The 21,076-nt window shown below is 41.7% G+C and overlaps 1 protein-coding gene across 2 annotated transcripts in view; it reads right to left on the bottom strand.

Annotated features, from left to right (window-relative positions):
- The window catches only part of acad9 (acyl-CoA dehydrogenase family, member 9), a 47,530-nt gene extending 27,226 nt beyond the window's left edge, over positions 1-20,304 (bottom strand). The window contains exons 1-5 of one of the 2 annotated variants that reach the window (XM_033633013.2): positions 20,025-20,304; positions 17,569-17,662; positions 17,325-17,426; positions 9,002-9,108; positions 8,687-8,787 (exon numbers count right to left, since the gene is read on the bottom strand). In XM_033633013.2, the coding sequence (XP_033488904.1) occupies positions 8,687-8,787; positions 9,002-9,108; positions 17,325-17,426; positions 17,569-17,662; positions 20,025-20,207 (587 nt within the window). In that variant the 5' untranslated portion in view covers positions 20,208-20,304. Of the gene's footprint in view, positions 1-8,686; positions 8,788-9,001; positions 9,109-11,333; positions 11,655-17,324; positions 17,427-17,568; positions 17,663-20,024 lie in introns of those variants that run through there. The other variant, XM_078168733.1, reaches the window with a different exon arrangement.
- Positions 20,305-21,076: the final 772 nt, after the last annotated feature.

Below are 21,076 nucleotides of genomic sequence, written 5' to 3'. Positions count from 1 at the left end.
GTTGGATGCGGATCATGTCTCCATCAGGGGAAACAATGTCTTTCTTCTGTATTGCCTTTTTCATCAGTAGCTCTCATTCTTGGAAGTAATGGCATTTCACTACAAATGCTCTGGCTGGCTGGTGGCAGTGCGCCCGTTCTGGCACAGGTGTTTTCTCCAGTCCCAGCGACACTTTCAGTAGCTGCACCATATACTCTGTTATTTTTTCCTTCTTCCCATCTCTCCTTTACATCAAGTATTTGCAGGTTACAACGTCACGACCTCGCTTCCAAATCCTCGTTCTTCTCTTCCAAATTAGCAACGGCCCGTTTTAGCAGGGTTACCTCTTGCTGCAGGGTGGTAGTGGAAGGAGGCCACATAAGCCTCCAAAGCAGCAACCCTGCAGCCCACTTGTTCCATTGCGTTTTTAAATTCCTGAGCTGTTCTCCTTGTTTTCTGGCTTTCTCATCAATTTTCAGAAGTAGCTCTGTTTTCAACCTTCTTATCTCGCAGAGAATTGCCCCTTCGCTGCTCTCTGCTAGCTCGTTTTTGGTGGCTGCCATGAGTCCCGTGTTTTTTCCGTGTATTGGGCATGTTAGGATTACTGTGCCTCAGTCTCGTTCCTAAAATTATTTCAGATAGTCTTACTCAAATGGGAAATGTGAATAAGTGACTGAAGAGCGGTTACAATTACAAAAAATAACGTTCTAGCAGAGCTCTAGCCTCCCACACGTCTTCACATGGTGCTTCAACCTGAAGTTCATCAGTTCAGTTCATCCTTGAGTCCAAGTAAGTGTTTTAAGTAATTTTAAGAATTTCCCTCAAGGTATTCTTGAGATATCACATTTACAAGAATGAGACAGACAAGGTCACGGTGACCTTGACCTTTGACCCTTGACCACCAAAAACCAATTAGTTCACTGTTGAGTCCAAGTGGACACCTGTTCCAAATTTTAAGAAATTCCCTTCAGGTGTTCTTGAGATACTGCAATCACAATGATGCGCCTGACACCCCAAAAACATAACTCCTCTGGCCATGGCTATCACCAGCGTGGAGGCATAAAAATGCTTTTAATGGGGCGTCGGTGGCTTAGTGGTAGAGCAGCGCCCAATGTACAAGGCTCTTGCCGCAGCGGCCCGGGTTCGAGTCCAGCCTGTGGCCCTTTGCTGCATGTCATCCCCTCTCTCTCTCCTCCTTTCACACTTAACTGTCCTGTCCATTAAAGGCAAAAAATACCCCAAAAAATATCTTTAAAAAAAAATATATTTTTAATTTCAGATGGACTTGGAAAATTTATGAAAAAGCTTTGAAAATAATACTAAAAGTTGCTTAGGTAAGAAACATAACTGTTTTTTACTCCACAGGTCAGTTTTAAAGGATACTTTACCTGCAACATTTGTATAGTATACCAGTTGTATATAACTTACTCACCATGTGTTAAATTCCTGAAGAAAATGTTTTTCTCACATGCCTCCACAGTGAACAAAGAGTCCGAAAAAAGGCAAGCATCAGGCATGAAAATGGGTCAGGGGTGAAAAAGGTGAGAAGGATACGAGACCCGGCACCTGCTAGGGGGTCCCGGGGTTATGCTCCTCGATTGTTTTTTTTGTTTTTTTTTTTTTTGGTGGAAAAATGAGCTTCCAAATGCTCATATCTGATTTCTTTTAGATTGACTCTAGTTGTGGTCACATGCAGAATTATAAGATTGCACAAAACAAAAGTATGAATGTATAATTAAAGGACAACTTCGGTATTTTTCAACCTGGGCTTTATTTCCCCATGTATACGTGTGCATATGATTCATAGGTACCACTCGTTCTGAAATTGGTTCAGTATTGAGCCACGAAACGAGCTAAAACGGTAATGGGGGCAAATGCGTCCCGTATAAAAGTGCTTTTTTTGGCCACTGACCGGTTCAGATTGCCAGTGCTATCTCTGTAAATAGCATATGGTAGCGGCCCTGGGGCAGTGGTGAGTGTGAATGAGTGGAGTCAGCTCTCAGTCAGCATTGGAGCAGAAAGGCGGAGGGCGTCCCCGCTCGGTATTGTAAATGAGTATGTGTGTGTGTGAAGTGTGTGTTTTTTCGCCACTGACCGGTTCAGATTGCCAGTGCTATCTCTGTAAATAGCATGCTAACTTAGCCTTTCCCTTACGTCTGGGCTGTGTGATGTCACAAGCTTTGCTCCACTGTGTCTGTAGCTCTCTCTACTCGTGGGACAGCCGTTTTCTTGAGGAAGAGGTGTTTCGGGATTGGATGTCTTCTCTTCTTCGGCTGACAGTAGTCATCTTGGGAGAAGTGAGCACTGCAGACCCGATGGTCTGCAAGGCACAGTGTCTGGACAGGAGTGTTAGCATCCATTTGTAGCACAACCAGCCACAACTTCAGCATCTCGCCGTCCGACAAAGGCAGCCTATGAAAGCTGTACGGGGTGTTGCGCGACATCCTGTTCTTGCGTTCGGGAAAAAGGCCCGTTTATTTGAGCACTCCAAAAACTCCGGTAACACTCCAGGGGGTAGCACGTAAAAGACTCCGTCCTCTGACTCTTCTAGCGTAACACACACTTCACACACACGCATACTCATTTACATTACCAAGCGGGGACACCTTCCGCCTTTCTGCTCCAACACTGACTGACAGCTGACTCCACTCATTCACACTCACCACTGCCCCAGGGCCGCTACCATATGCTATTTACAGAGATAACACTGGCGATCTGAACCGGTCAGTGGCCAAAAAAAGCACTTTTATATGGGACGCATTTGCCCCCATTACCGTTTCAGCTCGTTTCGCGGCTCAAAAAGTGCGAATGCGCCATGGTGTATGCAGCCTGTTCCAGTCGCTCCTGCTTACTTTAACTTTGTTTTATACTTTTTTCCTCTCTTCTTTATCTTACTTGTTCTGTTTTTACTTTAGTTATTTATTAAGCTACGTCCTCTCTAATCATGCTTGTGGGGGGAGTTTTTGTTGTTTTGCTTGTGGCGGAATCGCTCCTTTTACTCTGCCACTCGACCATCACTCAGCAACACCGCATTGTTTACTCCAGGGATCAGCTGATGGAGCTGAAGCCGGCCGGCTTGGCTACGGTGAGGGAGGATATCCCTGCTGAACTTTGGAGGAAAACACACCGGGGATGCAGAGGGAAAAGATCGCTACGGCGGCGGAAAGGAGCGAAACACCGGAGACTTATGGAGAGGAAGACATACAAGCCGTGTCTCCCATCTATCATCATGGGCAACGTGAGATCACTGGGGAATAAGATGGACGAGCTTACAGTGCTAACCCGGAGTCACCAGGAATACCGGGAGTGTAGTCTGATGATTTTCTCGGAGTCATGGCTACACACGGATGTTCCTTACCACAATGTTTCCACCGTGGGTTTCCACACTGTCCGTGCTGACAGGGACTGCACTAAGAGCGGTAAGCGTAAAGGAGGTGGGCTTGCTGTTTACGTGAACAACAGGTGGTGCAATCCTGGTCACATCACAGTCAAAGACCGCATCTGCAGCCCGGATATTGAACTGTTAGCTGTGGGCCTCCATCCTTACTATTTACCCCGTGAATTCTCACATGCTATTGTAGTGGCTGCGTATATTCCCCCGTCCGCTAACCCGACGTCGGCATGTGACGTCATCCACTCTACAATAGCCGGACTACAGACTGCACACCCGAGTGCTCTCATTATAATCTCGGGTGATTTCAACCATGTCTCTATTAAAAAGACACTCCCGAAATTTACCCAGTATGTGACCTGTAAAACCAGAGAGAAGAGCCTGGACCTGCTGTATGCTAATGTAAAGGACGCATACACCTCCACGTCCCTTCCCCCGCTGGGTAGATCAGATCACACTTGGTGCTTCTCACCCCCTGCTATGTGCCTCTAGTGAAGAGGCTGCCTGTGACCACAAAGACAGTGAGGACATGGTCAGAGGACTGCTATGAGGCACTGCAGGGCTGTTTTGAGGAGACTGACTGGAATGTACTCTGTGAGCCACATGGAGAGGACATTGATGGGCTTACTGAGTGCATTACAGACTACATTAATTTCTGTGTGGACGGCATTGTCCCAGCAAGGACTGTGCATTGTTACCCAAACAACAAGCCTTGGGTAACAAAGGACATCAAAGCCGTACTCAACCTGAAGAAGAGGGCTTTCAGAGGTAGCAACAGGGAGGAGCTGAGGGACATTCAGAGGGAGCTGAGTGCAAAGATCAATGAGGCTAAGGACGGCTACAGGAGGAAGCTGGAGAGGAAACTCCAGCAGAATAACATGAGGGAGGTTTGGTGTGGTATGAGGACCATCACCGGTTACAGACCAACTAGCAGTGGAGCTGATGGTAGCGTGGCTAGGGCCAATGAGTTAAATCTGTTCTTCAATAGGTTTGACACTGCTGCCCCGGCCCCTGTTGGCTCTCCTGCTGACTGTCTCCAGCCACCACCACTTCTGACCCCCCCTCCTCCTCCTGATAGCACCTCATCCAACTTGGTGAGCCCCTCACACCCATCCCCCACTCCTCACACCTCCTCTGGCTCCCATGCTACCTGCCCTCCTCTCACTTTGGACTCCAACTCTCCCCCTCCTCAACCTGCACTCTTTACACCTCTACATGTTAGGAGACAGCTGAGCAAACTCCCCGCTGGTAAGGCTGCAGGCCCTGATGGTGTCAGCCCACGGGTTCTCAGAGCCTGCGCCGAACAGCTCTGTGGAGTGCTTCATCGTGTCTTCAACATGAGCCTGTGCCTCCAGAGGGTCCCTGTGATATGGAAGACGTCCTGCCTTGTTCCAGTGCCAAAGACGCCGCAGCCCAGCGGTCTCTCGGACTACCGACCAGTGGCACTGACGTCACATATCATGAAGACCCTGGAGAGACTTGTCCTGGAGCAGCTCAGGCCTATGGTCAGGCCGCACCTGGATCCCCTCCAGTTCGCCTACCAGCCCCGGATTGGAGTTGAGGATGCCCTCATTTACCTGCTGAACCGCGTCTACGCCCACCTGGACAAGCCAGGGAGCACTGTGAGGGTCACGTTCTTTGACTTCTCCAGTGCTTTCAATACCATCAGGCCTGCTCTACTGGGTGACAAGCTGACGGCGATGCTGGTGAATCCCCTCCTTGTGTTCTGGATTGTGGATTACCTCACTGCCAACCACAGTACGTGCGCTTGCGGCACTGTGTGTCAGACACAGTGGTCAGCAATACCGGGGCCCCACAAGGTACTGTCCTCTCTCCTTTCCTCTTCACCCTTTACACCATGGACTTCAGCTACCAGACAGAGTCTTGTCATCTTCAGAAGTTTTCTGATGACTCTGCTATAGTTGGATGTATTAGCAAGGGTGAGGAGGCTGAATACAGGGCTGTGGTGAATAACTTTGTCTCATGGTGTGAGCTGAACCACCTGCAGCTCAACACAACAAAGACAAAAGAGCTGGTGGTGGATCTGAAGAGAACGAGGACACCAGTGACCCCAGTTTCCATCCTGGGGCATAACGTGGACATCGTAGAACACTACAAGTATCTGGGTGTGTTCATTGACAATAAACTGGACTGGACTAACAACACTGAAGTCCTTTACAAGAAGGGACAGAGCCGCCTCTATTTTCTGAGAAGGCTCCACTCCTTTAACATCTGCCGGACTATGCTGAGGATGTTTTATGAGTCTGTGGTGGCCAGTGCTATTCTGTTTGCTGTGGTGTGCTGGGGCAGCAGACTGAGAGTAGCCGATGCCAACAGACTCAACAAGCTGATCAGAAAGGCCAGTGACGTTGTGGGGGTGGAGCTGGACCCTTTGACAGCAGTGTCAGACAGGAGGATGCTGTTGAAGGTGCGGGCGATACTTCAGCATGGCTCTCACCCTCTCCACAACGCTCTGGTCGAACAGAGGAGCACCTTCAGCCAGAGACTGATTGCTCCTAAATGCACCACTGAGCACCACAGGAGGTCATTCTTACCTGTGGCCATTAAACTGTACAACTCCTCCCTCTGATGATCGGACTCATTTGGCTATTTATAAAACAAAACACACAATATAATTACTCATTCTTATTTCATTTTTAACGCTACAACCATTTCATTGTATATTGTATATATTTCAGATTGTCTACTTTACTATTTTATTATTTATTTTATTTTATTGTCTACTTTAATATTTTATTTTATTTTATTTTAATGTCTACTTTAATATTTTATTTTATTTTATTTTAATGTCTACTTTAATATTTTATTTTATTTATTTCAGTCTATTTCAGTATCTTATTTATATCTTCATCCTTATCTCTTTCCATTCATGCTGTATTTCTATTTCTACTTTGCACGGAGCATTGGAACAAAAACAATTCCCCCCCTGGGGATTAATAAAGTATTCTGAATCTGAATCTGAATCTGAATACTGAACCAGTTTTAGAACGAGTGGTACCCATGAATCATATGCACACGTACACATGGGGAAATAGAGCCCAGGTTGAAAAATACCAAAGTTGTCCTTTAAGTGCAAATAAAGTATCTTTACATGTTCACATATGTTGTATAAGAGACGAGACCAGGGGCGGACTGGGACACAAATTCAGCCCGGGACATTCAGGCGCACCGGCCCACACACCGGCCTACAGGTTTCTACCTATAATACTCTATATGCTTGTACACACTACACAAACACTGTCCTCAGAATCAACTGCATAGAAAATTAGCAGTTTAATTCCAGACTATAAAATAAATGCAATAATAAATTGGCCACAAATGGCTATGTCCTTATTATTTAACTTAAAATAAGAGCATATGACTCTATCCTAATGCATCTAATTTTATGCACAATATAATTGTCTGCCCTGTCCTGCCCAGCCCTGCTCTTGTATTTAAGCCCAATTTATATCTTAATGGCTCACAGCCATGAACTATGGAGCTATAAATTGGGCAATAGGCCCTATAGTCAACTTTTAGTCAACTTATTACTACAACAAAAAAGTCCCACACCAGCCTCAGCCCGTCGACCAACGCCGCGGCCAGACAGGTCGATTATTTTGGAGCACTTTGCTGCCACTTCTTTTAAAGATTTAAGTTTTTTTATTCTAGTTTTTCCACGCCACCCTTTCTTTTTTTACCATTTTTATCCATGTTTTGTGTCTAACGGTCAAACTAGCCTGGTCTGCTATGAGTAATGACTGATGACTGCGGCTCAGCCAATCAGATTTCAAGAAAAATGAGAGCCTCTTTCATATTGGAAGAAGCCACTCTTATCTCCTCCTTCAAGCATCAAAACATAAGATTGACACCTACATTCCCTCTGAACATCTCACAGCAAACAAATATGAGAGGGATGCGCATTGCAGCACTGACAGCTAGCAACTAGCAACTAGCTTGACATTCACTAGTCTCACCGGGCCAGCCCCATCAGCCCACTTGGTGACTGGCCCATTGGGATTCGTCCTGAACGTCCCCATTGCCAATCCGCCATTGGACAAGACTGACAACTTCTCTCATGAAATGCCCGCGCACATATGTTCGCTACGTCTTTTTTCTGTGGCTTCGCTCCACAGACCAAAAACTCTCATACATCTCATGCAGCGTAATCCAAATCTAAATTATCCAGTTGTATGTTCAGTACTTCACAAACACATGCATTTTTGCTAAAAAAAATTAGGATTTAAAACATGTCAGTAAAAACAGTCCCAAGTATGGCTGAATAGTGTGCATGGGCACACATGTGCTTTTGAATTCTGCTCAAGCGGAGCTCACACACACATGTGCCCAGGCATACTCAGGTTGCTGCTCGTACATGGAATGTTAAAAACTGTATCACTTTAGTGAGGTCCTGAACAAACAACTGGATAAATGATACTTGGATTATACTGCATGAGTTGTGTGAGAGTTTGTAAACAGATGTTTTGATACGGTATTGCTGTTGTTTAACATGGTCCTCATTTACTTCAATTCATGAAGAATGCTGAGGAATGTTTGCCCAACCAGGACCCACACTAACCCATGAAAGGGCTTTCTCCATTGCTGCTCCCACCCTCTGGAACTCACTCCCTAAATACTACTAATACTATTGTTTAAATTTCTTATATTTTCATGTATCTTTCCTCTCTTGCAAGGAGCACCTGTAACATAAATAATTTCCCCTCGGGGATCAATAAAGTATTTCTGATTCTGATTCTGATTCTGAAATACATCAGAGACTCCTCCTCACTCTCCACCTTCAAGAAATCCCTTAAAACACACCTCTTCAAAACGGCCTAAAACCTCTAAAAAACGGTGTTCTTCTTCTTCCTCTCTGCATCGTTTCCCTGCTTAAGGATTATTTCATCTCTGTATTGTTTTTTTTAATTTGTTTCGTTGTTCTTTCTAAGGCATCTCTGAGTATCCAAAAAAGCACTATATAAATCCAATGTATTATCATACCTGTAGCTCACTGTGAAAAAAAATTGACTTATTAAATGGTAAAGCACTTAACACCTTAGCACCTTTCTAGTCTTCTGTAGTGCTTTTACACTACAGCGCTACATTCACCCATTCACCCATTCTCACACACACACACACACACACAGGTGCCTGAAGCTCTGTACAAGTTGCCACCTGCTCATTAGTTAACCATTCACACACATTCATACACTGATGGCACAGCCATTGGAAGCAGTTTGGATGACCTGCTCTCCATCCTAAGCCACAGCCACAGCTGCACTAAATGAGATGTAAATAATATTTCAGTGAGATTACCTTCCAGGTTCTGTGAGGCAGAAAGCTGCGATGTGTTCTCCTGAGGCCAGTTTGGGAAGATATTTCTGCTTCTGGGCTTCATTTCCTGCTATGAGAATTCCCTATAACACCAAACAGCTGTTAGCCAATCACAAAGGAATCAGCCAAAATACCTTCCTCACTGTTACAACACCAATCATGTCATCATAAACTAAAACTGTCACTGCATTTTCTCCACAGAACATATATGCAGATGATGAGCCAGGTGAGGAGAGGAGTTTTTCTAACAAAACATAAAGTTTCATTTACAACTCTGTTACACTGTGTGATTTTTACCTTCAGTCCAATGGCTTGATGTGCAGCCAGTGTTACGGCAATAGAGCCGTCTAATGAGGTGATCTCAGCCAGTCGTGCATACATTGTGTTGGACAATCCCAGACCCCCTGGGATAAGCGGAAAAAAAAGAAGACTATTATTGTATTTCTAACTTGCATGAACTTGTGAGAGAAATAGCTGTGGTGTCATTTTAAACTCATGGTTGTGTATAAACTGTAGTGATATATAGAGAAACTGCCTTATGATCCATGCATTGCTCATGTTGCAACAGTTGAGATGCATGGACTTTTCTAAAACTTCACTGAGACACATGAAGTACAGAGTCGCTCTATGAGGACTCTAAGCTAAAAATACACATTACACAGCCCCCAGGGTGAGAACAAACTGACATCTGGTAACTCATTTGGAGTGTTTAGATAGGCAAAAAGAAATGGAATCGTCAGCGACACCACTGATTAACAGGAAACACAATATTTGCTCACTAACACACTCTTTACTGAAGCAACAACAGCAAATACAGTGTTATGTAATGTTTGTAACAGAACAGCTGTGAGTATAGCAGTGTCTGTCTGTCTGTCAGTCCACCACTTTTGTCTAGACCAAAATGTCCCAACAACATTCGAATCCTTAATAATTAATTGATTCCCTTACTGTTTCTCCTGTGCAACCATGAGGTTTACAGGAATAAAATGTTTCAATGATACTGAATGGATTGCCCTTAAGAACTACTTTAAGAACTTATATGTGGTGCAACTTGTTTGAAATTGTTTAAACTGTGCAATATTCCCTTATTAAACTCTGAGGGTGCCTTAACACTTGTAGTTCTATTCATTTAGTCCAGACTAGGGTTGCAACGATATGTGATTTTCATGGTATGATAACCATCTCAGGAAATACTGCAGTTTCATTGTACTGCAGAATATTACAGACTTATTATTATCAGTCAGAGTGACCCTTAAAGGAATGAAAAAAGGGTTACTGTTGGTTATACAAATGTTTTATTACTATAATACAAGCTTGAAACATTTTTTTAACGTAAGTATATGTACAAAGTCTCCCCTTTGAAAAAAAGTTAAAGGTGAGATTCTCTGTCAAGTTGCATTTTTTTCAGTATCATGAATAAGCAAATGTACATGGTACAATAACTATCAACTCCCATATCATGGTATACCATAAAACCGGTATACCGCTGCAACCCTAGTCTAGACCCAGGGGAACAATGATACTTTGTTACAGTCAGTATGTTTATATGACATTAGAGAAATTGATTTATCATGTTAGTCCGACTAGAACTGGACTCTTAAATACATGTAAACATGTTAGTCCGACTGAAATCCTATTAAATCAAATTTCTCAAAGTTGGACCAAAAACAGCCAGATAATGTGATTGGGAGTTGAATTCCTACTGCATGCTCCACAGCAATGTGGAGTCAATCTGACTCACACTGGCCGAGGCGTTCTAAGCATGCTCCACAGTTTCCACCTTGGGCTTTGACCTGGAGGTCGTACAGCATTAAATGCGTAACAGAAAAAGAAGTCAGTAACAACGTGGTGAAATCTACATCTAGAGCCGTGCATTTTTTTTTTAAAGATATTTTTTGGGCATTTTCCCTTTAATGGAAAGGACAGGTAAGCGTGAAAGGGGGAGAGAGAGAGGGGGGGGATGACATGCAGCAAAGGGCCACAGGCTGGATTCGAACCCGGGCCGCTGCGGCAACAGCCTTGTACATGGGGCGCCTGCTCTACCACTAAGCCACTGTCGCCCCAGCCGTGCATTTTTAGACAGATGAAATGTACAGAGCTGTGAAATTATTAGGGATGCACCGAAATGAAAATTTGTGGCCGAAGCCGAATAATATTAAACGCTTGGCCGAATACCGAATATTGTTGTTTAGTTTTTCATTAGTTTTTGCAGATGAACCCCCTCCAGATTAGTGTTGTCAGGGTACCAATATTGGGACCCACTGTACGATACCAATGAAAGTATCATGGTTCTGAGTAGTATCACGATACCACAGCGAAAATGAGGCAGATGTGCCTTTTGTCATTTATAAAAAGATAAATCACTTTTCTATAATACATCAATGATATTTCAATGGAATAAATTACTTATTGACTTATTCATACTTCAAAAACAGCATCAATAAGTGATTAACATAGGGGGGATCAAAATAAAATAAATAAATAAAATAAGAATCAACCAGCCACCCTCCTCCCCTGACAGTCCCTTCATAAGTAAAGAACAGTCCCTAAAGTGCGGTGAGGTTTGTGGGCCGTTACTGCCAGAAAGAGTAATGTGAATGGCTCGTTTCTCCTCTGACACATCACATACCTGTGTTCGGCTGGCTCGGCTGTTCAGGTACTTCTGGGCAGTCCACACGCCAAGAAGAGGATATTATTGGAGCCGACTTCTCCGTCGCGGTAAGCCGATGGCCGCCGTATTTGACAGGAAAACATTACTGTCTGTGACCCCCGTTCAACCCACAACCGATGGGATTCCCCTTTCGTTTCTGCTGGTGGTTGAAATCTGTAGGCTGCTCGCACAGCGTGCTGAATGATTTAAGCCTATTTTACTCGCTCAAAACTAGTTTTAGTCGCAAATGCGAGTGCCGTGACGGGCGGATCACCACACTGCCGACATTTTACTCCGCCCGTCACGGACGCTGTTTGATTGCGTTATCAAAACACGCCGCTATTATTCAGCCTTGCTTTTAACTTATTCCACCTAATACCGAATGTGTGTTTCGGTATATATTCGGTTACCGAATATTCGGTGCATCCCTAGAAATTATTCTTCAGTTTGCCGCTAACTAACCGTAGCTAACTTGCTTGTAGATTGTTTGGTCTGTGACGTAATAGGTCAACCGGAAAATTGTCCCTTTTTAGAAAAGTGTCAAAACCATACAGTACTTGGTTGAAATGTAAAAACAACAAATTGAAATTGAAATTTTAACAACAAAAATACAGCACCCCCCACATTTGATGGTTTAGTCACAGACTTTCCCAAAAAGTGCTTTCTTTCACAAATGTGGGAATGAAATTGAGTTAAAATGTACAAAACAGTAAAATTTATCTTGCCTGGCCGGGCAGCTCTCTGGGTGCTCAGCACCCCTAAACCTCTGATCCTAGAATCGCCCCTGTACAGGACATAAATCTTCTCCACCAGACTCCACGCATGCACAAAACAAAATCATACAATACAGTACCAAAATACACTTAGTTAAATCCCATTAGTTCATAACCACAAATCAGCTCTATAATCATACAGAACAGCCTTTGTTGACCAGAATCTATCCAGCCTGTGTTTAAAAGAGTTAACTGAAAGAGCCCGCATCACATCCTCTGGGAGCTCATTCCATGCTTTCACAGCACCGAGTGTGAAAAAGGTTTTTTCTCTTTTCAGAAAAACACCTTAGTGGAAATAATTTTAGGGAGTTCCCTCTTAACTCGTACTGACTATACCAAAGTTTACAACAGACTCAAGTGTTGTATCATCTATTCCATGAACAAGCTTATAAACCTCGATCATGTCTCCTCTATGTCTCCTGTATACTAAAGTTGGTAGTTGCAATTTTCTTAACCTCTCTTCATATGACATCTCTCTGAGACCTGGGACTAATTTAGTAGCTCTCCTCTGAACCTTCTCAATCTTTTCTATATATTTTAATTTATAAGGACACCAGACTGAGCTTGCAAATTTAAGATGTGATCTCACCAGGGATTTATATAATGGCAAAAATATTTCCCTACATAAATTTTGAAAGGTTCTTCTTATAATCGCCAGCATGGAGTTTGCCTTTTTAACTTTTTCTGATATGTGTGTGGAATTCAAGTGACCTATCGACCACTACACCTGTGTCCTTTTCCTCATCCACATGCTGGACCACCAGTTCTCCAATAGTATAATTAATTTTATTGTTGTTAGATTTCCCAGTGTGTAAATGTTTACACTTTTCTGAATTTAATTTCAATAACCAATCATCACACCAGTTACTCATCCTATGGAGATCTTCTTGAAGATGGGCTGTGTCGCTGTCCTTAGTAATTATTCTAAATATTTTAGTATCGTCTGCAAAAAGATACACCTCAGATTGTAACATATCTGGTAAATCATTTATATAAACAACAAACGGTACAGGCCCCAACACAGATCCCTGTGGAACTCCAGAGGTCACCGGTTTCCAGACAGAAGTGGCACCATTTACCACCACCTGTTGTTTCCTATTACTTAAAAAGCCCTGTATCCAGTCTGTAACTCTGTCATCTATACAATAGGATTTTCGTTTTGACAGTAGTCTTTTATGGGGAACTGTATCAAAAGCTTTTTGGAAGTCCATATATATGCAATCAACAGACTGTCCTCTATCCAAAGCTGCAGACCACTTGTCAAGAACTGAGAGAAGGTGAAGTGTAGTTGATCTTCCAGATATAAATCCATACTGCTTATTCCTGATAAGACTATTTGATTTCATATAATCAACAATGTACATTCTGATTAGCTTTTCCATTGTCTTACATACTAGGGATGTCAAACTAACTGGCCTGTAGTTTCCTGCTAATGATTTATTTCCTTTTTTGAAAATTGCACTGATTTGTGCCTCTTTCCATTCACAGGGTAACTTTGATTCTTCTCATGACTGATTATATAATATTGTTAGAGGTTCAGCAATCCTACAAGCCAGTTCCTTTAAAATCCTAGGATGTATTGCATCTGGTCCTGGCAATTTGTAGATGTTAATATTCTATAAGCTGTATAGTTTCCTCAGTAGTTATTATAAAAGGCTCTATTTGCTGAACTTCCAATCTTGGCAGTTCAGGAAATTGCCCTTCAGGTTCCTTCACAAATACACTGCTGAAATATTCTGACAATATTTCCGCCTTTTTATTATCTTTGTCCGTTTTAGGGGATTTAATGTTATTCTGGTCAGTATACAAATCTCCAACTGAAGTCCTAATTTTTGTCCTCTTATTTATATGATTCCAGATAACCTTTGGACTCTGCTTAGATTGCCTTGCTAAATCTTCTTCATAATTCTTTCTTAAATTTCGTGTTCTCATTCTCACAAAGTTTCTAACTCCGCAATACTCCTGTTGTACCTCTGGATTTTTACTTCTTACTGCCTTTCTTGCAAGGATATTTTTCTCATTAATTTTCCTTTTTGTAATGTTGTCTAGGGGAAAGTTTTGTTTTTTAATCTTATTATAAGGCCTGATTTTACTACTAGGTACAAACTTATACTCCACTTCATTCAGCTTAGCCTTAATTAGTCTCCATTTTTTATCAACATTGTGATTAGCTAAATGTAATTTCCAATCAAAGTTTTCCAATTCCCTGCATGCTTGCTCAAAATGTGCCTTATTATAATTTTTTCTTATTAATTCATTACTCAACGCTTTTGTACAGATGACCTTAAATAATAAAACACAATGATCACTTTTGCCCAAAGGACTCAAATACTGAACATCATCTATCATTTTTTCCTCATTTGTAACTATACGATCCAACACATGCAGTGTGTCTCCACCTCGCCACCTTGTTGGTTCTTGTACATGTTGAAACAGCAATGCATTCTGAATACAGTCCAGAAACCTATTATCTAATGACGCAAGATTATTCCCCTTTACATCGGTTAAATTCCAGTCTATATTCGGCAGATTAAAGTCCCCCATAATTAATTTATGTAAGTAGTTTCTTGTTGACACTTCCTCCATTAGAACCAAAAGATTATCATTGTTAGTGTCTATACCACTATCAGCCCTATAAATTAGACCCACCATCAAAAACTCTTGATTATTACACTTAATCTCCACAAAAATATTCTCGTCAAACTCAGTCTCTGTTACAATTTCTTTAACTTCTAATGATTTATGAATATAAAGCACTAATCCCCTACCTATACTGTTATCTATATTCCTTGAAAACATATTGTAGCCCCCTATGTCATCCAAATTAAATTCTGACGGGTTCATTTTCTGCCTCTGATTCTTAGGCTTAATCTCAGTGATTCCAATAATACGGATAAGTGGAAGTACCTGAAAACGAGAAGTAAATTCATGCAATTTGTTGTGAAGTTGATCTGCATTTGTATATAAATACATAATGCTCTGTAGAGGTGGAGATTTACATTCAAGTTGTAATTTAACAGAGACAGGCTTATGAGAAAGTCACAGAGTCTTTGGGATTCTCACCACTCTCCTTGCCCGGGGGGGGCAGACTTTGTAGGTAAATTTGCCTGATGATTTTCATTGCTTTTCTTTTGCCTCTTCATACAACTCTCTCTCCTTCTCTCTCTCAGTCTTAGTAAGATCTTTAACTCCATACTTTACAGTGTGACCAGAAGCAGTTGCCCCGATCTTGCCGAATCCCCTGTGTCTTCGCTCTGGCTGTATTTTCCGAGCCAGGTTACTCTCACAAACGATATGAGTGAAAAGTTACTGAACTATGTCATTTATTTCTTTATATTATTGGGAAAATTCTTTGTTCATAAACACAAATTCTTAGATTCACAACCCTGTTTACATTTGTTGTTGATTGAATTAAACTAAATGTTGAACTCTCCTGCTCTTACAAACAACAGAAAAAGTAACAGGTTTTTAGTACATTACAAAAAAGCATTTAATGAAACCTCCTATGTGAAATGAACTGTTTGTGAGTTTTTTTGGTTTGTTTTTGTGTTTTTCCTAATGCCCATTCTTAATTTATTATAAGAATTCTAATTCTAACATCTATGAATTGATATTAAAATTATTTAATTTCCAGCTTTTGTAGAATGTCACTCATTTTTCATTGCAATTTGTTTTCAGCTCTCATGTGATCTTGTTTATATGTATTGTTGAAGAAAAAAAAAACTAACAAGCTGAAAGGGGGCATATCACCACCTATCAGAGCAGAGTTGGGCATACTTAGGTCAATAAATCGATTCCCCTCCCATGCTTGTATACTAGGACAGTAGTCCCTCAAAGGGCCTAGTCGAGCTAGAAAAATAGCTCCATTTAACTGTGCATGTTAACGTACTGAGTTCTGTTCACACTGACATTTTTACTAACAAACCAAGAAAAGCAAATACAAATTTATACAGACTGACAGGTGACTCATTGATTGGACAGTTTTAGTTTGCCACCCTGCATCATCAAGATCCACTTGGGCAGAGGTGTCCAAATTTTTTTGAAGACTAGCTAATGTGAAAATATCTGGGGGCTTACATCATATGTTTAAAAAAAATCCCATAGAAATGAGACAAATACATCTGTTTTATCTTTCACTGGAAAAGTATTTAACTTTCCTCCGCTGCCCATGATTAGGATTGTGTGTACACAACAATTAGCAATATTGATTTATATTAGGCCTACCTAACACAACCAGAAGTCTTGTGGCTCTGAAAAGTGCTTTCTTCTCGACCTTTTTGATTGGTCTCCCACGTAGGGCTATGCAATCATTAGAAGAATGTCCGCTATCACGACTGCCGACAACACCGAATGCTTCTTCAAGCACCTCCATCATCTAAAAAACGCGGAAAACTAGTTGTAAACGCGGGAAAAAGGTTGTAAACAGGACGTGACGAAATATTTACATTTTTTACAGAGGATTGCGTTCGCACGGGATTAATATTACCCGAGGTATTTTCTCCAGACCGTTTTACAGAAGGTATAAGTCACGGTAATTTTTTACTAACATTATCCGTAATGATTACAGACATGGAGCGCTCGGACGGGACTAAGATCCCTGGTAATAATTACTTTACCCCACGTCTCCTCGTAAACTAATCCCGTCCAAATAGGGCTTTAGACTGCAAATGGACCTCATGTTATGTATACAACTAACAGGTAGAGACAGCAATGATTCAGGGCTTATTAATGTGGGATCGCTGTCACACACTTTGGACCTAATGGACTGACAAAGTATACGGAGTCCAATACAAGCACAGCAGTTTTAACTGCTTTTTAATCAAGAAAAATACCCTCACTGATGTGCATACATGTTACCATGGCTACCAAACAATTAGCATTAATAGGTTATATGCATGGCCTTGTATAGATCACTTTTAAAAATTCCACACAGCTTTAATGATCAGCAGATGGATGTATTAGCAGTTTAAATTTTGAAATCATGCAGAGTCAGCTGGTCTCGGTTCAGTTGTTTGGTCCACACCAGGGTTTGACTGACAGCTTTTACACCAGCTCAAATGAACCATACTAACTAGGTAAACAGACCTGAGTTTGTTTTAACTGAACCAAACAGGTCAAGTGTGAAAGAAGCCTTAGGTTATAAGTAGGCTAAGTTTAAACAGCTGTTGCAACAAGCTCCAGGTCACAATCATCTCACCATACTCCTCAGGAACCATGATCCCAAACAGCCCAAGCTCCTTCAGCCCATTCAAAGTCTCTGGAGGGATTTTGGCTTCTCTGTCAATCTTCGCTGAGTCAACTGAAACCACAATAACCAGTCATTCACTGTCAATTCATCAACTTACTTTGAGGCTTGCAAGATCATTATTCACAGACAACTGTATGCTGAAAGCATGTGCAGTTTTATTTAACTCTTGCATTCAGCAGATCTCCTCTCTCACCTTTCTCATTAAAGAATTTTTCCACTGGTGCAACAAGCTGGTTGATCTCCTCCAATTCTTCGTTTCCAATTTCTGGATACGGGAAGACCTCTGCCTGCAAAACAAACACACTACTTTACAAACTATATTAGCAGCTCCTCATGTTTAACTGCTCTGCTTCTGAGTTCAGATACCACAACTGCATGAACACACACACAGTGAGCAATTGAATTTTCTGACTTGATCTGACAATAAAGCATCATCATCATCATCATCATCATCATCATATTCCAGTGTAATCAGTAAAAGGAAATACCAAATAAGAGAATAATGCTTCTTGATTTTTTTGCTTAATTTAACAGACAAAAATTACCCTCAGCTCCAAATTCTTGATTTACTGCATTTGCTTATTTACCCAAACGAAAATTATATACAGTTGTCTGCAAAAGTTTGGGCACCCCTGGTCAAAATTTTATTTACTGTGTATAGCTAACCAAGTAAAGCTTTATTATGTTTAGATTGGGGGACTGTGAGGGCCATGGCAAAACCTTCAGCTTGTGCGTCTTGAGGTGGTCTATTGTGAATTTCAAGATGTGTTTGGGATCATTGTCCTGTTGTAAAAGTCATCCTCTCATCATCTTCAGCTTTTTTACAGATCGTGTGATGTTTGCTTCCAGAATTTGCTGGAATTTAACTGAATCCATTCTTCCCTCTACCTGTGAAATGTTTCCTGTGCCACTGGCTGCAACACAAGCCTGAAGCATGATCAAACCACCTGCGGGTTTAACAATTGGACAGATGCTCTTTTTTCTCCAAACATACTAACATAATTTCAGAAGTCCACAGGACGTATTTCCAAAAAGCATCAGGCTTATTTAGATGCTCCTTTGCATCAGTTATTTTACATTTTAGGGTGCAGAGGAGCCCATGGCTGCTGATTGTTGGGACAAGGTTTTGGGAGTCAGAAAATAAAGAATTTTTGAAAGATTTTTGAAATTTGAATCACCTGGCCTTTCCTAATGATGACTGTGAACAAGTCAGAGCCCTAACATGCTAATTAAGGTCTAAGACCCTGGTGCAAGTTGTCTAAGAGCTGAAATGTAAATTTTTTTTCACTCTAAAATTTATTACATAACAAAATTTATTACAGTAGTCTGTCTCAAAATGTCGAAAGCATGTTTAATCTTTAACTCCATGCCTTTTGGAGATCAGTTCATCTTGCACTCACTTGACTATTCCCAGTACAAGAAAATTTGACCAGAGGAGCCCAAATGTTTGCATGCCATTGTATATATCTGATACACTGAAATAACAGCTGCAGCTTTCTAGTTTCAGCCCAGCTTATTTTTCATGAGCTTCTTGATCGATATGCTGAAGGTCCTGCTTCAAAGCTATTATGTTAAACTTATATAAATATTAAATGAATGAAAGTGTAACTGGCAGAATGTACTACTTAGCTGACAGCTAATGAAGTACCACCAAGTTTGTCATTTTATCTGCTGAAAAAGACTGTTGGCGCCAGCTAAAATGAGCTGCTTCCTGTTACTAAGAGGCAGAGAAAAAAGGTGTTACTGTAGGATCTAAGTGAATCTCTGTACCCACAGTCTGACTGACTGCGGGAAACCAAAAGAACTAAGTCCATAGGCTGACAACTTTTGAAGAAGAATTGGTGGTTGGGGACACAATATTACATTATTACACAAAAATATTTGTAAACATGAACAACTCTCCCAAATCCAAAAATTTAAGAGTGCTAAAACCCTAATCTGTGATGTCATAGATTATAAAGTGTGGGGCTGCTCCATAGACAATGAATGGTATAAGATGTTGAGAGCACTCAGGGTAATATTTTTAGTAATGGGGACATTTTCTGTTTCACAACTGTGAAAACTGCAATCGAATAAAGCTAATTTGGGTATAAAAAAGAAAACAGACATTATGTGGGTCCACAAAATCAGTCTTCCATTCATCGTCTATGGAGCAGCTCCACACTTTATACTCTATGACATCACAAGTTTGAGACTTCATTCTCTGGTGTCTGGCTTTGACAGATAGCAGCTCATGAACACATATATCGATTGAACTTTCCCAGGCCATGGAAATAACATTGTGGAATCCCTAATTTGGATAGAGTTCTCCCTTTAATTGTATAATAATGATAACAGCAGCAACCGAGGATGCTTCATGTCATACATTCACCCAGTAGCCTAACGTTACCTCTGACGTAAACTACAGTTTTCTCTTGACAGCAGGTCGCCTCTTGGTACAGCACAGATAAGGTCAAATGGTAGGTGTTAGTTAAGGTTGGGGTGAGCTTCATGGAACACAAGGGGAAACAGATACCGACACGGAAACTGTCTACAATACAACTAACGTTAGATAGGAAGACAGGGTCAAAGCTTCATCCGCCCATCACCAGCTTACTTTACGCCTAAGTTAAAGAGACTTTCATCTTGACAGGTAAACAGTTGTTTCACCTTGTTCACCTGACCGAGGAACAACTCCTTGGCATACGCGAGGTTTCTTGAGTGCGTTTCAATGGACCTCCGCTGCTGAAAGCGTACGGCTTCTTTCCCAGCATGCCTCACATTACCGGCGAGCAGGCGCTGTCCGATGTGAACGGATTTAGACAGGATGACCAATCTGTTTACATTCATCATTCTTCTGGCACAGACCTCTACTTCGTGTAGCCCATGGGCGTATTACATACAACCACAACCACGATACCTTTTACCCGTTTCTGTCTCATGATGATGACGTACACAAATGGTGAGTTCAAAGTGCCTTGTAAACAAAGAGCATGGATACCAAGAGGCGAAGCTCCGTTGAATTTTTGCCAACAGCCACTAGGGGCGCTGCGGTAGCGCTGCCGCCATTTTGGACTGTTGAGCTTGGACTGTTGCGCCCAGACAACATGCAAGATGTCAAGGAGAGAGGAGGAAAAAAAGTAAAAGAAAACAGTGTAGTGCAATTAACTGCAACAACTATCGGTGGAACACCCTGCACCTGGCCTTCCACCGTTTCTCGAAGGATCCCGACAGGTAAGAACTCCTGAGGTGTAAGTTTTAAAGTGTTTTAATATCAATTTAATATGTATGTATATATATATATATATATATATATATATATATATATATATATATATATATATATGTGTGTGTGTGTGTGTGTGTGTGTGTATATATGTATATACATACATACACATACATATACACATACATATACATGTTACCGCAAAGATAACTAGAGCAGCCAGTTAAGCTCATGCAGAGGAGAATGGATGAGCTTGAGACCTACACAAGGCGCTGGAACCTAAAGCTAATGGGGGTCCCCGAGTCCGTCCAGCAGGAGAGCGTCCGCCTTGAAGTTACCAAAACGTGCCAAGCTATCCTTCCTGCCATGAAAGACAGGCTCGTGGACGCCATCGACACTGTTCATCGCCTGGGGAAGAAGTGCCACTCAGATGAGGACACCAGACCCAGGGGCATCATACTCCAGTTAACCTCGCGCGTCTGCAGGGATGCGGTAT

This window comes from Epinephelus lanceolatus, chromosome 1 (genome assembly GCF_041903045.1).
Source record: "Epinephelus lanceolatus isolate andai-2023 chromosome 1, ASM4190304v1, whole genome shotgun sequence".
In the NCBI taxonomy this organism is placed as follows: Eukaryota; Metazoa; Chordata; class Actinopteri; order Perciformes; family Serranidae; genus Epinephelus; species Epinephelus lanceolatus.
This window is presented reverse-complemented; position numbering and strand designations above follow the sequence as displayed.